Source organism: Quercus lobata, chromosome 7, assembly GCF_001633185.2.
Source record: "Quercus lobata isolate SW786 chromosome 7, ValleyOak3.0 Primary Assembly, whole genome shotgun sequence".
In the NCBI taxonomy this organism is placed as follows: Eukaryota; Viridiplantae; Streptophyta; class Magnoliopsida; order Fagales; family Fagaceae; genus Quercus; species Quercus lobata.
In genome coordinates, this window is record NC_044910.1 from 46314241 (window position 1) to 46332354 (window position 18114).

At 40.3% G+C, this 18114-nt stretch overlaps 1 protein-coding gene across 1 annotated transcript; it reads right to left on the bottom strand.

Annotated features, from left to right (window-relative positions):
* Window positions 1–901: 901 nt before the first annotated feature.
* LOC115952555 (exocyst complex component EXO70H1-like) lies at window positions 902–3084 on the bottom strand. Its single transcript, XM_031069728.1, has one exon. The coding sequence runs from the start codon at window positions 2932–2934 to the stop codon at window positions 979–981; it is 1956 nt and encodes a 651-aa protein (XP_030925588.1). The 5' UTR covers window positions 2935–3084; the 3' UTR covers window positions 902–978.
* Window positions 3085–18114: the final 15030 nt, after the last annotated feature.

An 18114-nucleotide genomic window follows, 5' to 3' on the forward strand; every position in this document is an offset into this window, starting at 1 on the left:
AAAAATGGGTAGAGAGAGAGAGAGAGAGAAAGCGCGTATGTGTAAAAGGGGTAGTTGAGAGAAATAATAAAAAAATTGAGAAGAATGAATATTTTATTGAAATATTCTGTAAAATAGATAAACTGATGTGAATGTTTTGTAAAAGTGATGGTGTAAAATAAAAAAAGTAGGTTTTAAGTGTAAAATAGTACAAGCTGATGTTATTGCTCTAACCATGCATATATACACAGTTACTGTTTACTGTGTAAATAATTTTTTTATTCTTTTTTCTCTCTCCTCTCTTCACCTCACTCTCTTTTCCTTTCTCTCTCCTTTCATAATTACTGTTCACAATGTTAAAAAATGAATATTTTATTTGATTAAATGTGTATAATAGACAAACTGATGTGGGTGTTTTGTAAAAATAGATGTGTAAAATAGAAAAAATAGGTTTTAGATGTGCAAAATGGAAAAAAATTTGCACATACTAATGTAGATGCTGCCTGTTTAGTGAGTGAGTTCAAACTCACATTTTCACATTTTAAACAACATTACACATTTTCACACACTTTTTCACCCATACGTATTTCAAAAAACTTTAAACAATCATTCTCAAACTACTCTACCAAACACCCCCTAAATGGGATATGGAAAATCCGAAATAACACTTTCCTAAAAAAACGCAGGTATAAAAAATTGAAAAGGGATATAAGCATATAAGGATGTTAGACAAAAGTACGAAACATAGCAAAAAAAGTCATAGTATAAACTGATTATTCAAACAGTACTTTTACACAAAAGGAAAAATTATGAATAACATGAACATCTTTATATGTAATCGGGTAAAATAAGTCAAAATCTGGCTATCAAAGCAAAAAAATCGCCAACTAAGCACAAAAATTGTTTAATATGGTTGTTTAAACAATAATTTTTAATATTTAAATAATAATAATACATTTAACACGTATTTTCACAATTATGAAAATTGAACAACAATACTTAACCCTTACTACCGAACAGCCCTTTACCTCTAGACCACGAATGTCGTTCATGAGACGAGGAATTTGCAGAGGAAACACTAGTACTAGTACTCCCTGAGTTATTGTTGTTCCCAAAGAACAGGTCCGACAGGTAATTCCCCACATCCTCAGCGGCAAATCTGACAATTAACCCAACATTTCGCTCTCCAACAACATTAGACCTGTGAGCGTCGTAGAATTCCCGATAACTTGGGACAATCTTTCTCGCTAATGAGACTTTCATTTCGTCTCGGAGTTTCGGGTCCGATACGACAAACGAGCTCTGTTTCCTACAAGTTTCGTCGAAGCTCGAATTGAATTTCCTGAAAATTTCCTTCGCCTGAGCTGGAGTAATCGTGGCCGTTGGATTTTCCGGCAGCGTTGCAATCACTGAGCCCCACGCTAATCTCTCGTAATTCGCGGCGAATAGTTTCACTTTCTCTTCGTGCTTTGCGATCCAATCCTCGCCGAGAAGGTACTTCAAGTTCGAGGTTTGAACTTTGGAGACAACGTGGTTAAGGTTGTTGGCTAAGAATATGTTCGAGAGACAAACGTCTTTGTGATGTTCAACTTTGCCGTCGAGTTTGCAGAGGAGTACGAGGATTAACCAAGCCATGCGCATGGAAATCGCTGGTGCCGGAGAGTCATCGGTGGATGGACTTTCGAAGTAAGATTCCGGTAACGATGATCTCGGCGGCGGAGGCCAGTCGGCGAAAATGTCTGCTAGGATGTTACTGTAATCGGCGAGGAGAGAGAGGTACTTCATGGTGGTGAGAGTCAGAGTGTGAACACCGCCGCCACCGTGGATTTTCGACTTCGACGAGTCCTTCTGCATTGTTGACTCGAACTCCGATAGCATTGAGCGGACCGTGTCGCTGAGTTTGTTCAGCGAGTTGAGAGCTTGAGCTCGAACGGTGACGGTTGATTCGAATGAGAAGATGGAATCGATTTCGATCCAGTTGGTTGAAATCGCTGTGTACATGTCGAGCACACGGAAAATTTTCTCAGGATGAGATTTCTTGCTCTTAGCTACGAGTTCGGGGAATCCGAAGAGAAGAGTAGCTCCTTCTTTGGAAATCTCAGTGAAACAAGATTCTCTGATCGAGTCTGAGGAAGCGAAAACATGGTCGCAGAGGATTCTCTCTCCGTTGAAAAGAGTTGTCATCGAAACTTTCACTGCCTCCAACCAATCCTTGATTCTGCGATCGAGAACTTCCCAGTCCATCTTATTGATTTGTGAGGAGCTAATTTTTTCAACACCAAGTCGATAAATGCCTTCGTCGATAATCGATTTTCTGATAATTTTGTATATACTGATACACTCTTTGGCGTAACCAGAAGAGATCATACACTCAGCTATGGATCTCAAGTCAGTCATAGCTATGGATGAAACTTCTTCGACTTCATCGATTGAATCGCCTACGTTGCGCACTTCATCATCGTGTGAGACTGAGCCATCATCGTCAAAATCAGAAATGCTTGATCGAGCGGAGGCGCGTGAGGATCGAGCGGAGACTGATTCGGGGTCCAAGTGAGCTCGATTCATGGAAAGGATTTGATAGAACTCCTTCTGGAGTCTCTTCATGGCTATCTGCATAAGGTTCTGTGCGTGCACGAGCTTCTCCGAGGTTGAATTCTCGGTGACCAAGGCGTGCATGGATTTCTGAAGATCGTTCACGCACCTGATGAATTGCATGGCTTCACTTTTGCTCTCGTGGAACAAAGATGTGACTTTGGCATAAGTAGAGGTTTCTGGGTTCCACTTGTTTATCAAAACCGTGGCCGCTTCGATGCTCTGCTCGATCAATGACTCCGAAAAGTTGCGTCGAGGAGTACCAGTTGAAATTGAGTTTCTTGCAGGTGAAGAATATCCAGACATAGAGAAAGATGAAGTTTTGGAGTTGAAGCAAATACTCCTCATTCCTTTTCTAGGCATTTTTAAGATCTTGGAGTGAATATGAGTGATTGTTTGTGTGTGGGTGTGATGGGTGTGATAGATAAATACTTGAGCTCTGTGATGGTGTGTGAGGAAAGGTATATCACCGTATCAGAGCTAAAGATTTATTTCTAGTTCTTAGTGTCTTTGTTTATGGTAAATTGTGAGTTGGAACATTGTTGTGGGGGTATATATAGACAAACGAACAACGCCGTTGCTTGGCCGAAACTCAAAAAAAAAAGAAGAGAAAAAAGAAAGAAAGAAATGAACGCCGCCATTATTGCTTAAAGAAATATTGTACCGTGTATACCGTAAAGGCCTTAGGGAAGAACGTGGGATATTGACTGCACGTAAATTGACTCTTACTCGTTCCACGCGTACAGTTGTATACTTGTCTTTTCGACTAATTTTTAGGAACTCTCAGTAGAGAATAATGCTCATTTTTTTCATATTTTTTGTAGGGGTTTTTCATTAAATTTAGGTTAAAATGTAAAATTACTTGAAAAATAAAATCTGAAAAAATTTAAAAGGTCAATTTTGTATTTTATCCTTAAATTTATAATGAAATTCACCATAAATGTAAGGAAAAAGAACATAATTTTTCCGTGAAATATCTAATAATTTTATGTCTTGTATTGTGTGTCTCTCAGAGAAGCTGGGAGCCTGGGACTTTGAAATTTGATAAAAGTAAAACTCAAGGAAATATCAAAATAATAAGAGGTGGAAATATTTTTGTATAAAATTGACAAGAGAAAATAGATTTGTCCATGTGTAACAACACTCAACTGTTCCATTTTGTAGTGATACATATTAAAAATAAAATAAAATAATTCTAAATTGGGTATATTATAAAAATAATAATACTAATTATTTCTGGTCTGAGTTTATTTGAATCAACTTTCAAGTCAAATAAATATCATTTCTAAAATAAATAAAAACTATCAAGTCAAAAGCGATAAATTGAACCCTTCAAAAGAGGATAAATTGACATAAATATCAATGGGGATATAAATCTCTTGATAACTTATCCTTTGGTGCGCTTGATAGTTTTGAAAGATTATTGCATGTGATTTGAAGATCTTGACTAGATTTTTGTAATTTACATACATTCTTTATTTATTTTTCTCTAAATCCCACCTTAAACAATTTTTTTTTAGTAATCTATATATACATAAAGAAATTTGTGTTTTACTACATGAAAAAATAGGTTTATGGTAAACAATGTTTTTTAGTAATCTAGTTCTTAGTGTCTTTGTTTATGGTAAATTGTTAGTTGGAACATTGTTGTGGGGGTATATATAGACAAACGAACAACGCCGTCGCTTGGCCGATAGTAAAAAAAAAATAAATAAAAAAAGAAAGAAAGAAACGTGTATACCGTATAGGCCTTAGAGAAGAACGTGGGGTGTTGACTTTTTAAATTGTACAAGGAGTCACGTAAATTGAGTAATTGACTCTTACGGGTTCCACGCGTACAGTTGTATTTGTGTGTCTCTCAGAGAAGCTGGGACTTTGAAATTTGCTAAAGTAAAAAGATATTAAATTCTACAAAGATATTTGTGGGTCCGAGAGGTCTGCAATCCAGCCCAAACTCTACCTGGGCCCAGAACCCGTGCCGAAGGGGTATCCTGCCGAGGACGAATGGTCAATGGCCGACGTGGCGAAGGGAATGGCTGAGGACTTACCCTGTCCTCGGTATTCCGGAGCTGTAATAGAAGGACCCACACTGCGGTGTAGGCAACCCCCAAACAGCCCCCCTCCAGGGGATGTGAACGAAATGGGGCCCATAGGGAAGCAGGGTGTGAAAGTTAGACTAAAGAAAACGCGTCCTTTCTTCAGTAAATGCACTTGTCAATACCCAGAGATGGTTGAAAAGAAAAGACGTTTGGACAGTGTGAACCTTGATCCATGCAACTAATAGAAAGTTAGATGGGATGGCTGACGGGACGGACACAGAGATAAGCTCCCGCCTGACCTACAAGTGGAGGGTCAGGATCAACCAGGCCGGACTATATAATAAAAAGGAAGGTGCGCCAAAAAAGGGGGGCTGGGAAAAAGTGGCCAAGAAACGAGAGCCTCCCAGCCCACCTCCATGAGAAGTACTCTAGGGGTGACGATCATTTAACCTTGTATGAACCCCCTGAACAACCCACCGCCTATCGATCAAGGCCTAGCCTTTCAAACCCACGCTCTACAAATGATATTGTTAGGGCCGTTTTACGTGCGAACCCGACACTGTTACGGTCCGCCACGAATCGTGACCCTACAATTGGCGCCGTCTGTGGGGAAGGCTTGCGTGTTGGCGCAGGTGGTAGGTTGAAACACTTCCTCTGTTATTTCTAACCGTTGGTTATAGAGTTCAAGTATAAAATCTCACTAGGGGCTACGTTTCTTGACGAGGGGCTTAGCTGAAGAGCTAACTCCCCTAAAAGCTAAAACTCCTCGTACAGAACAAACTAGGCGCTTGGTAACGTTAACCGTATAGATAAACTCAAGGGGCTTGGCTGAAGAGCTAGCTCCCCTAGAGCTAAAGGCAAGCCAAGGCCCCATACAAAGAGAAAACTAGGTTTTGGACAGAACCAAGGCATTGCATAGTCCTCGGACTCAAGCCTGTGGGAAAACCAACTACCTGGATGTGGAGAACTAGGTTTTGGACAGAACCAAGGCATTGCATAGTCCTCGGACTCAATCCTGTGGGAAAACCAACTACCTGGATGTGGAGAACTAGGTTTTGGACAGAACCAAGGCATTGCATAGTCCTCGGACTCAAGCCTGTGGGAAAACCAACTACCTGGATGTGGAGAACTAGGTTTTGGACAGAACCAAGGCATTGCATAGTCCTCGGACTCAAGCCTGTGGGAAACCAACTACCTGGATGTGGAGAACTAGGTTTTGGACAGAACCAAGGCATTGCATAGTCCTCGGACTCAAGCCTGTGGGAAAACCAACTACCTGGATGTGGAAAACTAGGTTTTGGACAGAACCAAGGCACTAGTCCTCGGAGGTGGAAAACTAGGTTTTGGACAGAACCAAGGCATTGCATAGTCCTCGGACTCAAGCCTGTGGGAAAACCAACTACCTGGATGTGGAAAACTAGGTTTTGGACAGAACCAAGGCATTGCATAGTCCTCGGACTCAAGCCTGTGGGAAAACCAACTACCTGGATGTGGAGAACCAGGTTTTGGACAGAACCAAGGAATTGCATAGTCCTCAGACTCAAGCCTGTGGGAAAACCAACTACCTGGATGTGGAGAACTAGGTTTTAGACAGAACCAAGGCATTGCATAGTCCTCGGACTCAAGCCTGTGGGAAAACCAACTACCTGGATGTGGAAAACTAGGTTTTGGACAGAACCAAGGCATTGCATAGTCCTCGGACTCAATCCTGTGGGAACACCAATTACCTGGATGTGGAAAACTAGGTTTTGGACAGAACCAAGGCATTGCATAGTCCTCGGACTCAAGCCTGTGGGAAAACCAACTACCTGGATGTGGAGAACTAGATTTTGGACAGAACCAAGGCATTGCATAGTCCTCGGACTCAATCCTGTGGGAAAACCAACTACCTGGATGTGGAAAACTAGGTTTTGGACAGAACCAAGGCATTGCATAGTCCTCGGACTCAATCCTGTGGGAAAACCAACTACCTGGATGTGGAAAACTAGGTTTTGGACAGAACCAAGGCATTGCATAGTCCTCGGACTCAAGCCTGTGGGAAAAACCAACTACCTGGATGTGGAAAACTAGGTTTTGGACAGAACCAAGGCATTGGCCTTCAGTCCCGGACTCAAGCCTATGGGAAAACCAACTACCTGGATGTGGAAAACTAGGTTTTGGACAGAACCAAGGCATTGCATAGTCCTCGGACTCAAGCCTGTGGGAAAACCAACTACCTGGATGTGGAAAACTAGGTTTTGGACAGAACCAAGGCATTGCATAGTCCTCGGACTCAAGCCTGTGGGAAAACCAACTACCTGGATGTGGAAAACTAGGGTTTGGACAGAACCAAGGCATTGCATAGTCCTCGGACTCAAGCCTGTGGGAAAACCAACTACCTGGATGTGGAGAACTAGGTTTTGGACAGAACCAAGGCATTGCATAGTCCTCGGACTCAAGCCTGTGGGAAAACCAACTACCTGGATGTGGAAAACTAAACACTAAACGAGATTTAGCTACTCTGCATGATGGCGAAAATGGTGCTTATATCTTCGCAAAAACAAAGGTTAGAAATGAATCTAAGGCCTCTGTGGGCACAAGTAAATAAGAGTTTGAGGAACATAGTGTTAAATGTCTTGCATGCATAGTTATTTGTACATATTAAAATGAGTCAGCGCAGAGTTTATAAGCAAATAATGCGCATTAACAAGGGCGGATAACCAATATATACATGTTCAAATACTTGGAAACTATCGATAAATTAGGAAGTTTGCGAAAGGAAAAGAGACAAATTAATCGTTCAAATAGAAACAAATACAAAAGCCCAACCAAGGCTTCTACTTTTCTGCTTGTTTGTCGGTTGCATTTTTGGAGGTGGGATTAGGATCAGCTTCAATGCCTGGAATGACGGTTTCTTCTAAGGAAGACTGAACAGGGCCAACACTGGTACTCTGAGTGACCACAGCAAGGGGAATGGCCTGTGGCAACTGTGCAGGAGCGGCTAGTTCTTCTGTACTCGATACCTGAACGCCCACCTTGGGTTCAGTAATTTCTGTAGGTATCTCAGGATCCGCATGCTGCGATATTACCACCACATCTTGAAGTATTCCCTCTTTGGGCGCCTTGCTAGTAGAACCACTGGCTTGTAAGTTTCCCGACGGGGTGACCTCTTCCTCGGGTTGAGCATCCATGGTCACAGAGCTAGTGGAAGTGGTGTCACGGATGGCCGCCGGGTAGAAAACGCTCTCTGCCTTCCACAAATCTGATGAAGCGTCCACTCCAGCTCGCTTCAATGCTTCTTCCCAGACCTGGGAGCAATAAAACCTGCATACTCCAGGAATCTGCGCCTTAAGGGTGGCTTGGGTTTCGGCTACTCCCATGTTATAACCATCATCCTCGGCCGTATTCTTGGCAGCCTCTGCCTCATTCCTGGCAAATTCGGCCTCCTGCTTTGCCCGTACGGCTTCATCCCGGGCATAGTCTGCCACTCCTTTTTCATGCAAGGCCACGGTCAGCTGCTTATTCAAATCCTCGATTAGGTCTTTGGCTATTCGCAGCTGGTCCTCGGCTTCAATTGCGCGCTTGGTTTGGTCCTTGGCCTGTTTCTGGGCACTATCAAGGCCCGCCGAGACGTTATCCCTCTCGCGAGTAGTCATTATTAAATCATCCTTGACTTTAGCGAGTTCCTTTTCAGAAGCTTCGAGTGTTTTTGAGGCTGTTATGCGCTTCTTACGTTCGTTCTCGGCTGCCTTACTCCTGTCATGCACCTCTTCCTCCATCCTATAGGTTGCCTGGAGAGCCTGTCAAGAAAGATGAACGCGTAGTGAGCGGTAAACCGGTAACAAGGGATGATAAGGTGTTAGGTGGCCAGAAATCTTACCATGCACAAGTATCTCTTGGTGCTGAGAAAAACCTCCTGCATCCTCATTCTCTTCAGCTTGTCCATATCATTAGGGAGTAATATGGTTCTCCCTAATGCGTCCGCCACGTATTCACCCTCGCCGTCTCCGAGGTCCCTCAGGGAGGCCGTTTCCAGTAATGGACCCCCGTGAAGCATTGGGGCAGGGAGCCAGGCGCTCGGTAGGGATTGGGAATCAATTCCTTTCCCCTTGCCTTGAGGGGTTTGAACTGCGGGTCCTTTGCCCTTGCTTTGGGGCCCGAGCTTCAGTTGTTTTGTACGCGGAGCCTCATCCTTCTCCTTTGAAGGTTGGGATTTTCCCTCATCCGCGGTGTCCTTGCCCTTGGGACTCCTCTTTCTCTTAGAATCAGCACCTTCAGGTCTGGGGGACCGAGCTGGTTGGGAGGGGGTGGGAGGTTCGGGGCGGTTGGATTGTGGCTGGGACTTGGTGGAGGATGACCGGGTTTGGATTGTAAGGGGTCGAGGCGGTGGAGGAGGAGCATCGGGTTGTGGTGCCTCCTGGGTATCCTTCCTTGGTTGGGCCTCGAGGAGTTGGAGAAGGGGGGTTAAAGGTATTCTCTTGACTCCCATCTCGGCTTGCGAAGAGGTGCCTATTAACGACAATTCAGCCTCGAACAAAGTTGGGTCACCTAGGTCACCAGGAGGGTCCTCTGATTGGTAGACTAAATCAAAAACCCTGAACCCCTCCTCCGTCAGATCGGGTTCACCTTCGTCCTCGGCTGCTTGATGAGATGTAGATGGACCCACCAGGGGGAGGTTCTTGGGGACAGCTGGCTCCTGAGAGATTAAAAATCCCTTTTCTACTACAGTAATTTTTGGAAGCCAGGGACGGCGGGCACTGATCACGTGCTTTGCGTCCCCAAACGACTTCTGAACTGGAGGGTACCCTAGTATTTTGTGAGCTGCACGGACTTGGCCATCACTGTCATTCACGAAAACTGCCGATTGTAAAACAGTCTCCAAATCCGCCCGATTGACTAAATGAAAATGCCGTGTATAGGCACGTGCATCTACAAAAAAAACAACAAACATATATGCATGGTTAGTTATCAAAATACATTAGATTAGAATGGATTAAAGGGTTATCCCTCTTCCATTCCTGAAACCCCACCTGGTTCTCCTTCTACTACGGGGCATGGGTCGCCATCATGCCACTCCCCAGAGACAATAAGGAAATCCTTGTTCAGTCCCTTGTTGGAATCAGGAAGGCACTGGATCAACCGAACCCTATCGTCCCTTGACCTCATGTAATAGGTTTTTCCTTTCAATTTCTGGAGGTTATAGCACCAATTTACATCATGGTGGGTCAGTCTTAAACCCATCTTCTCATTTAAAGTGTCCACGCAACCCAAAATCCTAAGAACGTTGCCGGCACACTGGGTAGGGGCTAAACGGAAATGCCTGAGGTAACCCCTTGTCACTGGCCCCATAGGGATTCTCATACCTCCCTCTACAAAGGCAAGGACGGGAATTACAACCGCGCCCGTTCCCCTCTTAATGTGCCATTCCCCCATCTTACAGTGCTCCAGACTTACATTGGGGGGAATATTATAATCAACAATGAACTTATTCATCGCCTCATCAGTGTCGACCAACTTCCTCAACCTCAATTTAGTTGCCTTAGTCATCTACTAGCACAAACCTAACCCGCGACGGAAAAGAAAGGGAGCCAGAGAGAAATAAACCCAGACAAAGAAAAAATGAGAGTTAATGAAGGTAGGAAACTTACATAAGGGGAGAGTTACGCTTCGGATGGGCTATATGTGCTTGAGATAAACTTGAAATTGGGCGGAAGTTCAGATGAACCCTGGATACACGCGCTAAAGCTCTTAAGTATATAACTGGAGAGACGAATCCATCTCCAGAATATCTTTTATACTTTCTAGGGTAAACTGCACGCCCATTTTCCCGCCTGAAGAGGCCAGGAAATCATCACCGTTTGATTTTCATCACACCGTTGAACGTGGGAAGCACCAAGCCGCCCGCATTTAATGAGGCCACGTTTCGCCTTCCGAACGGCTCTGGGGACGTGCCTAGGGCAGGTGAAAAACCTCGGGAATCGATATATGACGAGGATTGTTAGGCATTAGCTGATCCCTGGTGTCATCAAAACCCACCTATCCGTCCGAGGGAACGGATAGCAGGATTTTGAGGGGCTATTGTGGACCCGAGAGGTCTGCAACCCAGCCCAAACTCTACCTGGGCCCAGAACCCGTGCCGAAGGGGTATCCTGCCGAGGACGAATGGTCAATGGCCGACGTGGCGAAGGGAATGGCTGAGGACTTACCCTGTCCTCGGTATTCCGGAGCTGTAATAGAAGGACCCACACTGCGATGTAGGCAACCCCCAAACAGCCCCCCTCCAGGGGATGTGAACGAAATGGGGCCCATAGGGAAGCAGGGTGTGAAAGTTGGACTAAAGAAAACGCGTCCTTTCTTCAGTAAATGCACCTGCCAATACCCAGAGATGGTTGAAAAGAAAAGACGTTTGGACAGTGTGAACCTTGATCCATGCAACTAATAGAAAGTTAGATGGGATGGCTGACGGGACGGACACAGAGATAAGCTCCCGCCTGACCTACAAGTGGAGGGTCAGGATCAACCAGGCCGGACTATATAATAAAAAGGAAGGTGCGCCAAAAAAGGGGGGCTGGGAAAAAGTGGCCAAGAAACGAGAGCCTCCCAGCCCACCTCCATGAGAAGTACTCTAGGGGTGACGATCATTTAACCTTGTATGAACCCCCTGAACAACCCACCGCTTATCGATCAAATCCTAGCCTTTCAAACCCACGCTCTACAAATGATATTGTTAGGGCCGTTTTACGTGCGAACCCGACACTGTTACGGTCCGCCACGAATCGTGACCCTACAATATTAATATGTGAATACTATAGTAATGTTACAGTTAGTTACAAATTATTTTATAATATTTTTACAAATTACTGATATAGTTTTAATTTTTTTCAAATAGTTATTGTCATTAAAAATGTAATGTTACTGATAGGCTCATATTAGAACTAGTAAAAATTTACCACATCATTAGTTTGTAAAAATATTATAAAATAATTTGTGTCCATAACATTACTATTTGATATATACTTGTATTTGATATTTGTTTCATTGTTTATTTTTTTAGCACCTCGTCAGCACTTATATAATAGGAGGAAATAGTAAATATTTCTGAAATATTTTTTAATGCGCGGGTTGACCAGATTCCTAAAAAAAGAAAAAAAAAAAAAAAAAGGTTGACCAGATTCACTTGTTCAGAGTCTTTGCCTCCTTTAGGTTGAAAAGGAAGCCATTTCTCCCCCCCAAAAAAAAAAAAAAAAAGTTGACAATGGAAGCCAAAGGAAACAAATTTAAGTTGCGATTTACATGTGGACGTACGTAAGCATAAAAATCATGGACAGCGCCTAGCAAAGAGGAAAAAACTAAACTAGAGAATCAGGCATGACGCAAACACAATTATATCATGGCCCTCGCTCTTTCCGAAGTAATTTTCGAGACAAATCATAATCAAGGTGTTGTAAACAGAATAAAGTACAATACTCGTTTCGCACGCGGTTCACTGTGATTCAACTAAAAGTCTAATTTTGTTTCTGTCTTTGCTTGTCGACTAATTCTTTTTCTTATTTAAAATTGCAACATTTCTCATGATTATTACCTTGTGATGTTTATGATAAAAACACAAAAAATTCTAATTAAGGGAAAATTTAACGAATGCCTAAAGGGCATTGTCATTGAAAATATTTTTAGAAAATTTTTATGAGAAAAGTTTTTATTTTTAATTTAATTTTTTTGATGCATTTTTATATTTTTTATTCTGAGCGAGTGTATTCTTATAAATAGAAGATGCATTCTTCCGGGAAAATGTCAAAATGGTCCTTGACCATGCAACATCCAAGAGAAAATATGACCACAAATTTCATTTCTCTGTTAAGAGATTTCTATCTAGGCATGTAGGTAAACCAAGTAATCCTCAGGCTCTTAGGCTTGTGAAAGATTTTAGGCTTGTAAGTTAATTTCCCTTGTACTTGCGGTCTTCTAAAGTCCTATTAATCCTTAGGCTCTTAGGCTTGTGGAAGATTTTAGGCTTGTAAGATAATTTCCCTCGTACTTGCGGTCTTCTTAAGTCCTATTAATTTAGGCATTGCTGAACCCATATCCTCTCTCAGAGTGACTATGCATGTATCACCTAGAGTTGCAAAAACACTGGTTTACACTCAAAACAGTTTTGCAAGCTAGTCACTTCCTAAACAGTATGACATAATTTTGAATGCATATAAGTTAGTAGGGGTTTAAAGTAGCTTTAAAATGATAAGTGCAAAAGGGATAAAAGAAAAATGTTAAATCTAATGTAACCAAAGGAGCAGAGGCATATTGAGACACTTATGAGGATGTTGTTCTACTAGAATGGATGATGCTATAAATTGAAACGAGAGATGTGTAGTTGTCCCATACCCACTATGTACAAGTGGGAAATTATAGAAATATTGGGTTAGACCCAGGGACAGAACCACCCTTGGACTAGGGGGACAATGGCCCCCTAATTTTTTTTAAAAAATATTATTATATATATATGTGTGCCAATTTTAGCAATTTTGTTCTATAAATTTACATTTTCTTTCCTTTTAACAATATCATTGATTTTTTTAAGAGTAATGCAATACTCAAACTTTTTTATAACATTTTTACAGACTGTTTTGGTAGCAAATTCTTATTAGTTCACATATGAGCACACCGCTCACATCATTTTTACTATGATGTTGTAAGGCAATGGCATAACAGCTAATAAAATATCTCTTTCCCTTCTCATCAATATCAAGGGGGTGGGTTCCTCTATACTGTTGTAAGAACTCAATTTGTAACGATCTCCAAACTCGTATTGGGTTTGAACGCTGAAGGCCCAAACAATAAATTTGTAGAGCATGGATATAAAAGAATTAGATTAACTTCAAAAGAAAAACGATTAAACTTAACATTTCTTAGATGGATTAACACAAATATTACAATCAATTTCTTCTTTAATCAAGCTAAGTTCTTATTTCATAAGGTTTTCCTCTAAGCGTCCCTTGTTTAGAAGTTCCAATCCCCTCTCTCAATGCATTCTTCTACATTATATACTCCCCCGTTGGTGTCATCTTTACCACACATGTGTAGGTTGGATTCGGGGAATCCCCTCCTGTCCCATCCAACCATTCTTGGATTCTTTAACCAGCAGCTGTAAGGCTGCTTCATCACTGTTCAGACATCACCTCCACATTAATGCGGCCAGAGAGTTGGTTGAGAGGCAATTAATGCGGAGGCAGCAGTTGTTTAAGATATTTGTTTACCTTTTCTTTCTTACCCTTGGTCCCATGTCCCACCCTTAGTGGTAATGTAGCTCTGAAGTGTGTTTGTAACAATATGGCATTCAGGTCATCCTTGGACACATATTGCTGAAAATGATTTTGTCCTCGGACGAATACTGAACTCATTTCACGTGATATCTACTATTCTTTTCATTTGGTTACCCTTATAACCTGATATGGGTCTCCTCGGATAGTTTTACGTCCTCGGATGGGCCACAGGCCCAGTTAACACGGTTTTAATAATTATTGATTAACCGGCCCCCACAACTGTTATTAAGGATATCCCCCCCCCCCAATTTTTATTAAATAAAACCATAGATGCACAGGATCACAGTTATGCAGTCAAAAGGGATTGCAAATCACTGCAATTCCTTCGCTTGTTCGAACCTAAGCTAATGCTATGTTTGTTTCATTGAAAAACCTTTTGTAAAAATAGTTTTTATTTTTTATTTTTTTTAATGTTTGGTAGCACAAAAAAAAAAAAATGGTTAACCACAATTTTTAGTCAACAAAAAACCGTAGTAAAAATAAGGTTTATTTTCTATAGGTTGTTTTTCAAAAAATAATTTTGGAAAACAATCTCTCTCACATGTTGCATCTCCTATTGCCAAGAGTTCCATCTCTTGGCTACATATATACTTCTTGGTTATCAATCTCTCTCTTACAATATCTAAGATCCTAATCTCATTTAATAGTAATTCTTCCTTACTAAGATAAATATCTCCCTTATTAAGAGCATCCACTTGCCGTTGATTTTCACCTTCTACCCCAATATTTGTGAATCAAAGATAAAGAAATTTAAACATAGACGCAAATAATCATTTGCAAAATGGCTTCACATATAAAATAATCAATACGTAAATACCAGATAAGAATATGTCCATGAGAAAGAAAATCTAAAACTCAAGAACGTTGAGAATAGACACTTGTGCAAGGTTAGGTAAATTAATTAGGAGAGAGAAAGAAAGTAGAAAAGAAAAATAATATAAGGATTATGCTAATGAGTGCCCTTAAGGCAATGGTTAATAATCCATTTTAGGAAATTTTTTACACCACTTTTATAGGAAATGAAAAAAGCTGTTAAAACATTAATTTTTTTTTTTCTCATAAAAAATTTCTTTAAATAAATTGTTAACCCGTGCCTTGAGAGTATCTGTTAGCATTTTCCATAATTATAATACTCTCTAAAATTAATTAGATAAGTTAGCTAATTTGGATAGTAATTAATTTTAAAGATGACATTAATTAGAGTAATTTTCTAATCATTATATATTTTTTAAATCTACAGTTTAAAAAATGTATAACTTTTATAAAGTTACACCACATATAATTTGAACCTATATCATATATATATATATATATATATATGTATATATAAAAGTTTCCCTTTCGATCCAAGAACCATGCATATTGTACGAAGGAAGGGAGGACTTATTGATTGACTATATTTTAGGGCAGATTATTGTTCAGTCAAGTAGTTTACACTTTGCACACGTTTAATGGGTCTGACTCCCCTGCCGTTTAAACCCTCCATTTTTCTCCAGTTTTTATTTTGATGAATGACACCTGGCAAGAAAAATGATCCAACGGCTTAAAAATAAAAGCAAGTCAATCCCATCTTCTTTACCACTTTATTTCCCTTTTTTTCTGCGACATCTCCTACAGTATGAGAGAAGCCCCTCAAAGCGCACCAACGTCACAAATTCTAATGAGCTTCTTTTCAACCAGCTAGTGTAAGTGTTCATTTATGTTTTCCTCTTTTGAGAGACCCAAAAAAGAATTCTGCTATGAAAAGGCTTTATTGTTTCCTGCTAAGTGCTAAATTGAAATCAATCTCTCCAAGATCCATTTCTTTGTTTTCTTCCTTCTTCTCATTGTAAGCATTAGAACACAGAGGCCCTTTGTATAGAATTATTTATATATATATATATATATATATATATTTAAATTGAAAGTAGTGGGCTTTTGGGATTTGCAAAGTAGTGACTGGCAGGTCGAGGTCAACGGGGTTGGCTCTTGGCATTGAGTTTCACTTTCATTGTGCCGTTACCACCTTATAGTTACCAACTTTTCTTCATCTTCTCTCTCTCTCAGTGTGTGCAATGAGATTTGAAAATTCTCATTTATGGCATTGATGACCTTAAATTGCACAATTGATTCAGTCTATTCGTGATTATTTTTTGGAGACGTGTTGGTACAGACTTTGTGATGGGATATACTCATAGACTTTTCTCATGCTCTGGCGGTGATGTTGCGAGAAGTGGACTTGCCTTTTTAAAACTATTGGGTTCCTCTCATACTTTTTTTTTTAAAATTGATACGTACACTTAATTGAAACTCCGTACCTCTATTCATTTTTTTAATTTTGCTGACTCAAGCTAGAACCAAAAAAATATTCGATAGCGCTTCATAATTGACTACGTTGCTCCAAAAGAAAACAAGGAAGAAGTAACTTCTATGAGGAAGTTTAAAGCACGTGATGATGATGCACTGGTTGAGATATGCTTGATATATTCATGTCGAATAAAAAAATTGACATGTGGGTTGTATTTTATTAATTACAGTGAAGATCTATCATGCGAAAAACCTACTTTAAAAAAAAGAAGGAAAAAAGTCTTCAATTTGAGGCTTCATGATAAGGTTATTATTGTAGTTGTATTTTATTTTTTAGCACCTACTAATTTTTGTTTTCTATTTGAGGCTTCATGATAAGGTTATTATTGTAGTTGTTGTATTTTATTTTTTAGCACCTACTAATTTTTGTTTTCTTCCAGTTTCATGTGAGACAAAGTTTATATCCGCCGGTCTCTGTACGATTACTACATGAACTGCCAATTTTAAATTCGTATTATGGCTCACTTGATTGTACAAATAATTCTTTAATTTTGATTGGGTTTCTACGTTTATTTGAGTATTTAGATTAATTCATAATAAAAACATCTAACGTCTTTAAAAAATCAAGGCAAACATATAATATTTTAGAAGTTTTCAATATTTGATCATACTGTTAACTTCTAAGTTATTTTATTTTTCAACTCTACTTCTTCTATTTTTTTTCTTTTTTTCTTTTTTAAATCTTTATGTGATCAACTTTACTTTTAAGTATTCGTAAAAATTTTTTGAATATCTTATACTTTGATTAATTTTTAACTTCATATATTAATTACTATTTTTTTTAGAAGAATTAATTACTATTTAATGGTTTTCTTTTCTACTTGTTTGAAATATACGTTTATAGTTAGTTTAAATTATGAAACATCTTAAACATAATAATGATTATACTAATTCCTACAAACACTAGGCTCAAAAATGTTTTTTTTTTAAACCAAGCTGTGGGGACTATGGCCCAAAGTAACGAGTTGGGCCTTAGGCCCGTCCGAGGACACCAGTTCGTCCGAGGAGACAACGTGGTTTAAGCGATCCATGTTAAGCCTATCACTGGAAACAAAGAAAAAAGGTCCGAGGAGTAATTTCTCCTTGGACACTAAAAATCCGGAGCAGATGTACGTCCAAGCCACTGAAGCCCATCCCCTAAGTACGTGAAAAGGAAGGAAACACAAAATATCTAAGCAAAAGTTGCCACCACCACATTGAATGCACTACAGCTACTTTCCTGGCTGCATTAATGTGGAGAAGACCCCTGAACAGTGTTACCTTGGCTACCACAACTCACAAAGGACTGAAGGAGGTGTCTGATGGGATAGGTGCTCAAGTAGGGGCTTGGATTATCAACAAGTGTAAAGCCCAGATGATAAGGAGGGGCCTATATAATGTATAGAAACCCCCATAAGGAGGGGGTAGAAAAAAGGAGGGAGAACATAGTGATATGCAAAGAAACCCTAATGTACTGGTTCATATAAATAAATTGAGTTCTGAATCTCTTCGGACTGGGAGATCTTTCAACGTAATGGCTTTTGTTTCGGTCTATGTATACCTTTATCCCATGCTAGCATCTGTCTAACTTATCTAAACCTAGTTCTTTGACTCATACTCTACTAAATTCATTGTGGTGGACTTTTTTGGGTCAAGACTACACACGATAGGGGTTTGGGCTCCAAAACTGTGTCCCTACAATTGGCGCCTTCTGTGGGAAAGAGCTTGAGTGTTAGTAAGTACGATGGTTAAGCATGGCAAGATTAAGTCCACACCAAGAGAATCCATGCCAAGCTAACCCTCATCAGACAGAACCTATTGGGCCTCAGCGACAAAATAATCCTCCTGACCCCGGGCTAAATCCAGGCAATGGAAGAAACCGA

Excerpts from the sequence above, each read along its gene's own strand:
- LOC115952555 (XM_031069728.1), bottom strand. The coding sequence starts at position 2,934 with ATGCCTAGAAAAGGAATGAGGAGTATTTGCTTCAACTCCAAAACTTCA.